The sequence below is a fragment of the Athene noctua genome, chromosome 1, assembly GCF_965140245.1.
Source record: "Athene noctua chromosome 1, bAthNoc1.hap1.1, whole genome shotgun sequence".
NCBI lineage: Eukaryota > Metazoa > Chordata > Aves > Strigiformes > Strigidae > Athene > Athene noctua.
The window spans coordinates 51,114,188-51,126,273 of NC_134037.1; the positions used below are offsets into that span (position 1 = coordinate 51,114,188).

A 12,086-nucleotide genomic window follows, 5' to 3' on the forward strand; every position below is an offset into this window, starting at 1 on the left:
GGTTTGTCACAAGCGGTTCAGCAGCACCAGCAATCTCAAAACCCACCTGCGGCTCCACTCTGGAGAGAAGCCTTACCAGTGCAAGCTCTGCCCAGCCAAATTCACCCAGTTTGTGCACCTGAAGCTGCACAAGCGTCTCCACACCCGGGAACGTCCCCATAAATGCATCCACTGCCACAAGAGCTACATTCACCTCTGCAGCCTCCAGGTCCACCTGAAGGGCAACTGCCCCGTCGCCCCTGCCTCCGGCCTCTCCATGGAGGACCTGAATCGAATCAACGAGGAGATCGAGAAGTTCGACATCAGTGACAATGCTGACAAGTTGGAAGAAGTGGAGGACAATATCGACTTAACATCGATTGTGGAGAAGGATATACTGACCATGCTCAGGAGGGAAATGGAAGGAGCTAATCTGAAGGCATCTCTACAGAGGAACCTGGGAAATGGACTTATCTCCTCAGGATGCAACCTTTACGAGTCGTCAGATATGTCAATTATGAAGTTGCCTCACGGTCACCCACTACCTCTGTTACCTGTAAAGGTCAAGCAAGAAACAGTTGAACCAATGGACCCTTAAGACTTTTTGGCAAAGTGATTTTTTTTTTTTTTAATTTATGACTTGGCAAGTCAGGGTGCCTGTAGCAGTTGCTTGTACATAGTTCCAATGCTGCAAAGCAATCTTGGCTTACAGTAGTTTCCCTACGCTCTCCAGCTGAAAGAAGGAACTCCAAAGTTACTGTTTTCTCAGGGCATAAAAAGGGGCAAAGGACTGTGCATTGCCTCGCCAGTTACTAAAAGACAATCATCTATCCATAATTATTTTTTCAATGATAGTACTTCATAATTTATTATGCAATTAATCGTTCTAAAAGCAATAATTAGGAAAATGTTTACAATGACTGGAAAATTCATTGTAATTTTTACTTTAAATGTTTTTATTTTTTGTTTTATGGCCATTCTTTGTAGATATTTTTTTCTGCACATCTGTTTTAAGAACCTAAGATTGGGGTTTCAGTAAATGTGTTTTATGCACCGATGTCTTTTAAACAAATGTGGTTTTTCATATTGCCAAAGTTGGACATTTGACATACAGAATCCTTGATCCGTTGGTTTGAAAAAAATGCTGTGTACTTTTATTGCAAATCACCCCCCTGGGAATTGAAAAAAAAACCCCAGACAAACCCAGAGTAGCAGCAAGCAGGGAAGAAATTGCTACTCCTGCCTCTCTGAGGATGGGAGAGAGATTCTTTTACCTGCAGCTCTACCCAGAACAGATGTGGCACAGCACACACCTACCTGCCGTGGACAATACCCCAGGTTTTTAGAAAACAGCTCTAGCCCCACACATTGTCATATAACTTTATGACCAAAGGAATGCATCAGGTTAAAAGTGGCTCTTCCAAAATAAAATATCACTTAACATTCTTTTATTTCCAAAAGCAGTTTAAAAGCAAACACACGAATATTCTTAATATTCTGCCTACAAGGAGGTTTTTGGCAGACTTCTTTCTTCTTTTTTTATTTTTTTTTTTCTGGCCAGAGCCTTCCAGGGATAAAAAAACAATGGTCAGATTCCCTGAGAAAGAAGGGGTTTGGTTTTACTTGTATTTTCCTCTCCCACTTTGCCTGGGTAGAAGTGGGGAACAAAGTCCTTTCCTGGCACATACATTTTTTTTCTTCCTTCCTGTACGACTCAGATTTTTCTCAGTATTTGTGTTTGTACATTTTGTGGTTAATTTAATTAAAGAAGAAAAGGGCATTGCAAAGTTGTTGAACAACAATTACCTCAGTGCTTGTGTCCAGTGGTGCAGACAATGCTGTTTTATCTAAATGCTTTGCTACTTTAGAAAAGAAACCAAAATGTGCACAGGGAAAGATAGAATGCACGTCCTTTTATCTTTTTGTATTGCTAAGCCCAAAGATGATACGGTGATGTTTGAGGTGTAGCAAAGAATACATGTATATTTATAGATATATTTATACCACTATACTATATATGTATATGTATATATATTTATACCACTTAAGTTGTGAGCCAAACCATGTAATAAAACCTATTTTTCATCTAAGTGTGAAAATCAAATGTTATCCAGTTTTGCATATTACCAGTGACCTCAAAACCAGAAGGTTGTACTAAGGCATTTATGGCTTGCGAGTACGCATGCGCAGCTCCCCAGCTGAAGCCTGAACTTGCAAACACCGTCTGTGAATAACGTCACCCACATGTGGTGACTCGGCAAATTCAGTGGGAATGACCCCGTTTGCAGGACGGGGGTCACCAGTCCCCTGTTCTCCTGGCAGTCTGTACTGGGCGGAAGGAGGCGGGTGGTCAGTGAGCAAACAGCCAGAAAATGTAACTGAAAGAACTTGAAAAGGAGCCAAATACGACCCATGCGTGGTGTGTTCACAAAAGACCGTGAAGGGCAGGACGGAAAGTAGCTGGGATGAGCCCCTTGTCTCGTTTTACCCTGCCATTAACAAGTTGCATGGTCAACTAGCATTATTACACACCTCCCCTCCACCTATATTTTTCTGTCTGGTTACGTTCTTAACAAATTTTAAAATAGCCCACTTCAGCAACCCAGGATTTGGTGATCTTTTTTTCAGCAAACTTCATTTTAATGCCTTCTGTTAAAAACCAAACAATCCTGAAATACAAGTCTCTCAACACAGCTTTTGAAGGACTACAGTTCATTACATTTCCACTCCTGCAAATTGTGAGGCTGACATCTTTTAAATGTAGCAATAGTTCATAAATATAGTACTTACTTGTAGGATAAACCAAAGTATCACTACTCTGTCACTGGACACACACTTTTCCTATTATTTGCCTGTAGTGCTTTCTTGTATTTGATACAAATTTTACAAGAATTTATATGCATCAGCTTTAAGAATTGTTACTTCTCTTTACTGTTCTCCCCTTCCCTTAGAAGTTTTACATGTGAATGTAGCAACAATCAACAGTGTTTTGGGGTTTTTTTGTCTCTCTTAAGAAAGACTCTGACCAAAGTTAACAGGCTTTTTACTTTGCTAGAACAACAAACTATCATATGTTTACGTATTGGTTTACATCATTATTTATGTGCAAATTGTCAAATGTAAATTAAATATAAGTGTTCATTGCTTTACTGATGTTTCCCTTGTCTTCAATCTCTCTGCACCAACTGCATGTGCAGCCTGGTTGCGGGGCGCCTTCCCCTCCCAGCCTCAAAGGGGGACGATGTCCCCAGCAATGCCGACTGACTTACGCCTTTGCAGGCTCTGATTTTCCACGACTGAAAGTTGCAAACAGCAATGCCAGAGCCGAACATCCTGGCTTTGTTAATTACAGTGCTCAGTTTTAGATGACACCTTTAAAAAAACCCACTGATTTAAAAAAAAAAAAAAAAACAACAAGAATTTTCAATGTTTCAATGGAAATATTTGAACACTGTCGCCAATATGTGACCAGGGTTCTCATTTACATTTTTCCAAATGATTATCATTTCTGGCCTGAAACCCTAACCACTGGGACCACAATGACACACTCAAAATGTCAGCGTGAGACCACTTAGTCCTCTTATCAACATGGTGGGAACTGCATTCAAAACAAATGTGGATCTGTTTTCACTGCTCACAAAGGAGACGTGAATGCGAACTAAATCCAGGAGGTCAAGTGTCCATTCCTCCACCACCTCAGCCAAAAAGTAACAGCAGGCCAGGATGCCCCAGAAAGCTAATTCAACATTTGCTACTTCCATCATTTACTGTGAGATCTAAACCAGAGAGGCCATGTGCTGCCCTTCCCTACCTGAACGTTAAAGAAATAATGTTCCTGCTCATATTGAGACACTCAGCACCGTATGATGTTTTAAAAGTATTTCACTGTCCTCTTAAAAAATTCATTTAAACATCTGTCTCAAGAATTTGAAATACTGCCAACTCCAAACTGTGGAGTTAAGAAAACCAGAGCACTGTTGTCATAAACGTGCCAAATGCAGCATGTTATATTCCTATATTCGACAGAGCTATTGCTGTAATAATTTTTTTTAAAAAACCATAGGATAACCATTACCGCCATAAATCATACTTCATTACTTGGCAAAGCGTTACGTTGTGCTGGAGAGTTATGTCCTGGGGACACTTGTAAGCTTTAGAAGATGTTTAATAAAACACATTACATAAAAAGACAATGCACGTTATAGATCACAGCCTTGCGAGGCTGAGCCCAGCAGCTGCTGCGTTGATTTCTGGCAGCCCCCAAGCCGGCTGGAAGCCGCTGAAGGCGTGTATTGTGACCAGAACTGCGGCGGGTTTCAGCCATGGCAACACCACCACCACCAGGTCAGCTAACCGCAACAGCGTTAGCAAGGTGCGGGGGGAGAAACCCCGCCATTTTGGGGGCTGCCATAGAACACAGCCCTGCAAGGCCATGTGCCCCCAGCACAGAGCCATGGGCTGCCTGTGGGCAGGCGGGCTCAATGCCCACCTTGCTGCCATCAGCATGAAAATGCTGGGGGGCCAAGCATGAAGCCCAGGAAGGCGACGTGCACTTTCCTTCCATGGCTTTGCCAGATGAGCTGCTTTGCCACAGGATAGGGCAAATTACAGCTGAGATGATAGACTAAAACACAGATTTAAGGAGGATCCTGCCCTTCTGGCTGGTTTATAAAGCTCTGTGTCTCTCAGCTGGGTGCTGGGGGAGACACCGCTAATTCCCAGCACAGACAATTACAATCTTGAGGTTAAAAACTAAAAACGTGACTCACTGAGGGGGTATGAGCCAGTGCACGGCTGCATCCCAACACGTGCTGGGACCGCGCTCCACACAGGACGCAGCCCAAAACCTTTGCTGTCGTTCAGAGGCGTTATGTTAGAGTGAGGGAAATAGTTGTGGCTGTAATTAAAGGCAGCCAGGAAACACTTGGCTAATTACTGCATGAGCTGGGGCTGAGTGGATGTGGTGCGGCCGAGGAATGTGCCTGTCACCAGGCAGGTATCTGCAAAACACAAGCCATCATGGTGGCCTAAGAAAAACTCACCGATGGCGTTGAGGCAACTGCCCTGGCACTGAGACAGAGGTCTCCCTCCTCTGCGTGGGGCCAGGGTAGGCTGGCATGGAAAAGGCAGCTGCCTGTGCTAGGATGTGGTGGGCACAGATGGAAATTTTGGCAGCTTCAGCACTAACCAGTCCTGCCTGAACAGTGGGAAAACATGACCTTTTGTCTAAGATGCGACACTTCCCAAAAACATGGGTGTTCAATTTTTCATCAGCTGCTGACAAAGGGCCATCCTGCAAAACAGCACGGCTGCCGATCCTGTTGGGGAGCAGCACATGTCAGTGCTGGCAAATAGCACATTCGCACACCCACTGAGGCCACGTTTGCACTAACTGCAGTCAATAGCTGAAGGCTTGAGAGTTTCCAACATGCCTTCACGCATTTTTAAAAGAAGCTGGGGAAGATCTCCCAGCAATGCACAGTAGTGGCCAAAGGGTAGAGGAGCTGCTAATCCTTACCGAGCCCTTGCTGTCTTGGTGCCTACTTTGGATCCAAAGTTGTATTCTTGTCCGATGCTAGAGGGGTCAGATGTCGATTAGTTAGAGACACGTGGAATCAGACATTGCCTTCTGCTTCAAAGGCAAGCCTCCTTACCTCCACCGTGACAAGGTGCAGCATGGCACAGGTTGAATGGTGCTCTGTGCAGGAAAACCCAGTGCAGGGAAGATTAGATGATGCCTTCCACCTCCAGGCAGCACAGGCTCAGTGGGCTCGGGTCCCTCGGCTCTGCAAACTTCAGCCTGCACAAGCTCACCTAGGAAAGGTACCTGAGACATAGCCTGGGCTCCTGTCGCTCATCCCGTGCTGATGTTGTCCTACCACTGGCTATAAAATTCTCCCTGGCCTGCTCTCTGAGGGCAGAGCGGTGCAGCCCCATGTGCCAGCCAAAGCCCAGCACTTGACTATCTGTCTCCTGGCACTTCAGAAGCGCCTGCCAGCCATCACATCTGGTCACAAACTGCTCTCTAGAGCTGGGGGTTAAACAGATTGGCTGTCATGAGAGGTAAGCCAGGCCCTGAGCAGAAACCCGGCAGAAGGAAAAGGCGCTGCAGTAACTGGGCACACTTTCCTGAGAGGAAACTCTCCCCCTTCCTGGAAGGGATCCCCACAGCTGGCAGGGTGGAAACTCTGGTACAGGGCACACATGAACTTCTGCTCCTTTTTGCTGCCAGGACTTGGGGCAGAAACCCCTGAACATAGGGACAGGTGGCACTCGTTGGGCAGAGATCTCTAAAAAGAGATGCCTGGTCCTCTGGGAAAGGGAGATAGGCACTCAGAGCTCCCCCTGCCCCATGAGCTGGCCGCCAGGCACCGTGGTGGCATTTCCCTCCTCCTCCCCAGCTGTGCGCGGGGAGATGGTTGGGATGCCAAACCACTTAGGTAGGTGTGACCAAATAGCCCTATTGAAGGGAGCCAAACCAGTATGACTTCCTTATTGTGCAATAATTAATAAAGGCCTTCAGCTTTTTTTTCCATTAATTGTGAATAGGCAAGTCCTTGATCATTTCCTTATCCAAGGACCAAGTGAGATTCCTTACAGCATTCCTGCCTCAAAGTGGCTGAACTGTGAGCAGCGATTCCTACAATATTGAAACCACACACAGCAAAATCAAAGGCTGAAAACCTCTTTCCCTGTTTGTCCATTCTGAGGACTCAGTTGTCACAATGTGATACCAGACTTAGGGTTAGGGAGATCCCAAGGTTCCTGCCTTTACCGGTTGAGTTTTACATGGTAAATCCTAACTTAAATGAGCAAAGCAGTGAGTAGCTTTTGGGCAGGAATTGAAGCCCAGCAGGCAGTAGTCCATACAGGATTTCTTGGATACTATAATCTCGGTTTCCAACTTCTCTATAGCTTTCCTATAGCAAAACTTTCTGCATGAGGACTGTCCCACTGTGAACTGCAGGAAACATTTGCTTTCCCCCATCCTTAGTCTACCTTGTGTATTCAGATGGCCTTTTTTTCCTAAAAGGAACAGGTCTTGTGCATCTTCACAGACAAGATCTGCTTTTCTTGTTAGTCTCAAAGTCCCCTGCAGAAATTCTTTAGTAAGCAGGGAAGGTTTGGTTTCTTCTGGCCACATTGGAGCCGTGTCCCCAGGCGGGGACCCAGTTAACTGGGCTGGGTGGTGTCCCCAAGAGGTCTCACTTTACTCACAACTGGTCATGAAAAAAACAAAAGTTAAAAATGTTGTAGAAACTGCAACCAGGTGTGAAAGGGAGCAAGAATACATGAAAAGTGAAGATTTGCCTTTTTAACAAGCCGTTACAAGTTAGTTGGGTGTTTAAGAGGGAACACACTCTGGTGCTTGTAGTCATTCAGAGAAGATTTTGTGTGCGTGTGTGTGTTTTTAATGAGACCAGAGGGTGCAGAACAGGGCTCCTTTTCTAACCTATATTGCAGCAATTTGTGCATGTCTGTAGCTGTGGGTGTTATGTGCTTTCTACTCTGAGTGGTAAGTTTCAGTTTGATTCTGCTCTCGAGAGCTGTGGGGACAGTTTGCACTCGCCTTATCAACACAGAATCCATATAGCTTCACGGTGCGCCTGGCCCCCTGACACTGCAAACTGAGAAACTACGCTCTAAGCACAGGAAAGCGAGTGAGGTGACAACCAGAGGGCTTTTTCTCACCAGAGCATCCCAATCTACCAAAACCCTTGCACCCCAATCAGTGGGGCAATAAGTCACCTTGAGAGCCACAACCTCGGCACCACCCTGAGAGGTGCTGGCCAGGACCCTGGGGCTGGGACTCTTTTCCTACATCCCCACCGCCTTAAAACCCTGCACCATCTCCTCTGGTGCCGTGCACCAATGCCCTAGCACTAGGGGCCTGGCTTGACTGCTGCAAACTGGGCAGCTTCAGGAGGCATTTGCCCATCCCCATTCCTCCCTGGGCTGGCCCTGAGGAAGCCTGGCTGTGAGCCACTGACCAAAATTGTGCCCATGATTAGAGATGGCAGCAAGGGAAGGGCAGGGCAGGTACTACCATGGCCCTTGGGAAGCAGATCTAGTTTGGCTCCAGAGACTTGTGGTCTCAACAGTAATCCCTATGCCCAGCCTTGCAGCTGATTTCCAAATGAGTTTTGCTGTCTTTACATTGGCTTGCTAAAAACGCCCATCTTTTAGACTACGCACCAAAGCCTGTGCTGCCCATCTGGCTGTCCCCAGATGGGCTGTGACTGAGAGATGCTCCATGTCCTCCATCCCTGTGACTCCCTACTGGAGGTCCTGTGTGGCCACCGGCCCCATGACAGCAGCCCCTGTGTTCCATCATCACTCTTGAGAAAAGCCTGTTCCCTGAAGAGAGAGACCCCACAGCAGTCTCAGCAGTTGCTGCTGAAATCTACAGAAAAACACTCCCCCCCCAAGTCTGGAGCCGTTCAGGAGGAGTTCCGTGCAGCTCCCCTGGGACACCCCAGTTCCTCTCACCCTCTTTGGGTGCCACACTCTTCAATTCACTGGGACCCTTGTTCGTAAAATTCCTGAGCATTTCTCAAATTATGACCTACATAACACCTCAGAGCAACATGCAGATTCGCTCCCTCCCTCAGATCTGTTTGAGGTTTTTAATCCCACCCACCTCCCCAGTACAACATTCAGGAATGACTGTGTTGTTTGCTGCACAGACACTTGTCTTGCTTGAGCTCAAAAAGGAGCCCAGGAGATGTGGTGGAACAGTGGCTGCAGGTACAGCTCCCTCTGCCCTGCCATGCACAAGTGGTCCAGGCTCCTCTGGGGCAGGGGAAACGCGGCACAGGCCCTTCTGCTGTTTAGGGCAGCCAACTCTGCTAGCGAGCATCCGACAGAGAGGCAGGCTGAGGAGTGAAGGGTGCAGACCATGCTGGAGGCACAGTGAGCACTGATTTCCTACAAAATCTCAGCTCCTTGTCCAAACTAAGGAGGCCAGAAAAAAAGGACCCTCCCTGACCATCAAACCCATTCTTCTGAAGCAGCACTAACCCCTGCAACACACTCTAAAAGAGCCTTGTTAGACATGAACATCCTAAATCTCAGTCCTTTGCTGCTGGCCCCCTGTCCGCCAACTCCCTGTGTGCCCGTTAGCTACAAGGGAATGCATCAATCCCATCTGAGTCTCCAAAAATACATTCAGGGATGGACCCAGACACAGAGTTCAGCTACAGGTTCTCATTTCCCCCAGATCTGGGGTATTTAAGTCTGGTGCAATTCCTAATGCTTTTTTTTTTTTTTTTTAATTAATTTTCAATGTAATTGTTTAGTTCGATCTAAATACTAAGGCGGTGATGTGCATCTACACAGGGGAAGGTATCCAAGTTTAAGCTTATCTAACAATGGAGATTTAAAGAAAAACTTTATCTAGAAATTTCAGAACTTCAAGGCCAGAGCGATGTTTTGCAGCAAGGACAGGGACCCAGGAGCCAAGACAGCTGGGTTTTGGTTTTGGTACCATCACTAACTGGTGGCAAGGTCTGGAACAAGTCAGTTGACCTTCCCATACAACGCCCAATTCATTTGTAGAATAGGTACAAGACTTGTGCAAGTTGTGGTGTAAGACTAATATTTGTACCTTGTTTTGAGATCCACCAGTATGTAACAGCATGTATTGTTGTTCATAGAGAGAACAAGTTGCTTACAGTACTATCTGCAATATCATAATATTTAGAAGTCCTCACTTACGGACTGTGACTACCCTGAACGCAACAAAAACTCTCTCTGCCCCAAGGAGCTTACAAATGAAGCACTATTAAAAACCCAAAAAACCACAGTGGCTAGGTGCACAGCTTAAATTTCCATTTTCTCTCAGCATTTTCCCACGAGGGGATTGCATGTGAGAACACACAACAGAGAGTCAGATCACGCCTGGTTCGGTTGCTCTGGCATGCCATTTGGCAATACAAGAATGACATAAATTAAAGTGAAACCTCTTCACCTCGGCCTAAGTGAAAATGTGAAGAGGGAGGGGGGTGAGGAGGAAGGGGGGATATTGATCCGTATCTACTCAACAGTCAGACCAGTGGTGTGGTGGCAACAAAAGACATGCCTTTGCTTTTTCAGTAACTAATAATCTATAGAGAACCATTTCCTTTTCTGCTGTTAAGATAACACATTCACCACCTCAGCTGCATGCAAATAATTCATGCCTCTGCTTAACTAATTTACCTCTCTGGTGCAGACAGAAGGGCAGAAACCTCCCACCAGCATCGACCCACTGAAAAAGGAACCAGGTCACCCAGAACTTTCTGAAATATTTAAATCGTTAGAGGACAACTGCACCAAAGGCTCTGCAGGAGAGACATGGCTTCATGAGATTAAATGGGTTATTTCTGCTGGTCTTCAGTCCTGCCTCTGACCCACATGTGGGTTGCAGGCTGGAGCTGACATTATCCAAAGAAAAGCATTTGATATCTCTGCACATAGACCACAGCTGGTCAACAACTCATCCCAGATTTAAACACAATATATTAGCTCTCATCTGTTGCCAAAAGTATTACACGCTATTAAAAGCCCGGGCCCCCAGAAGTGTGCTGAAACTGAGTGAGCCTTCACTTCACATCGCTTGGAAACAAACAGGTATCAGGTCAGACGTGCGTCTGTACCTGCTGGAAACCTAGTTCTAATCAAAACACTGATGCTACTTTCACTCATTCACATACACACACACCCCCCTCTCCCCACATTAACACAACGCAAACAAGGTTGCAATGTCAAGCACCAAAAAGTTACAAAATACCAGAATTAATTAAGCTTGTCCACACGTAAGCTTCAGGAGCAGCCCTTGCTTGCAGGATCACACACCGATTTTCCCACAGGACTTCTACCTCAATCGGCGCACAAGGTGGGAGATGATCATCCTCTGCGGGATAGGGCAGGGATGCCCTCCCTCTCCTCCCTCCTCCATTGATGGCCACATGGCTCCGGCCTTTGTGCTCCTGCCCCCTCTCCAGCTGGAGCCCGTTGCTTCTCGGTGCTTTTGGTGGGCTCATCAGGAGGATGGCTGAAGGCCTCACCTGTGTCACTCAACGTCCACGTGGGAGAGGAAGGTGGTATCCCTATGCATGACAGAAAAAGAAACAAAATACAGGAGTTGCAAGTCAAATATTCTCTTTGGGTGCCCAGACTTTCCAGGGCAGTTTATCCCAACTGACATGTTATTTGACTGTAGCATATCTCATCCTAGCTTCAGGTATCACTGGGAATCCTCAATGCCTTCAGACTGAGCACCTAAAACCAGAGAGTACTATGCTTTGCTGCCTGTGAAAATTCGGGTTAAGTGACTTGCTCTGTGCTATGCACAACTCCTTGGGTAATAGCCACTAAAAACCGTGTTTCCCTCAGGTAGCACCCAGCTCCTGGCCAAGACAGCCCCTCCGTCTACCCCCACCCCTTTCAACAGAGACCACCACTGAGGTGTGGGGATTACAGACTAGAGCCTCCTTTGGTTCCCGATGCCAAAGGCCATGAGGAAAGGTAACAGGCATCCTGCAAAGACCACGTCATTACACACATTAATTGCGCCTTTTCTTATCTTCTGAGTGTCTGAACTTTCCATCTCGGTGCTGTTCTCCAAGGCTGCCTGAGCAAGATCCTGGGTTTCGGAAAGCACGTACACCAATGAGATTTGTCCCGCTCCATGGCTGGCCTGTGGTATGTCAACCGTGTTTTCCACCAATCAAGCTGCCAGCTCTGCTGGCCATGGCACTGCTGCCAGGAGCAGCAGCCTGTCACCCATCATGTAGACTAGCACAGGCAGGTGGTGAGCCCCACACTCTTTCTCTTCGTCCCTGTTACCTTTCTCATCCTCCCCTTCCCTGCGCCCAGCCCCATCCTCTTGCCTTCTCGGTGAGCATCCCTGGGGCTCCGGGCTCCCGGCTCCCTGCCAGCCCTGCCAGCCACCGGCCATGGTGGAAGGTGGCCACTGGCTTCCTCAGTCTCCCCAGAGAGAGACTTCCTGCTGGAGGGAAGCAGTGAAACGCTGCCTTTTCCTTGAAAAACCTGGTGCCTCCTAAGCAAGGGGACCACACAACTAAGGGCAAGGGTGAGATGAAACACTAAGAGAAAAAAAAAAG

General features: G+C 46.9%; 1 protein-coding gene across 7 annotated transcripts in view; it reads left to right on the forward strand.

Annotated features, from left to right (window-relative positions):
* The window catches only part of PRDM1 (PR/SET domain 1), a 64,663-nt gene extending 61,567 nt beyond the window's left edge, over nt 1–3,096 (forward strand). For all 7 annotated transcript variants that reach the window (XM_074923238.1, XM_074923252.1, XM_074923261.1 and 4 more), the window contains one exon: nt 2–3,096. In XM_074923238.1, the coding sequence (XP_074779339.1) occupies nt 2–577 (576 nt within the window). In that variant the 3' untranslated portion in view covers nt 578–3,096. The remainder of the gene's footprint in view (nt 1) is intronic.
* The last annotated feature ends 8,990 nt before the right edge of the window (nt 3,097–12,086 follow it).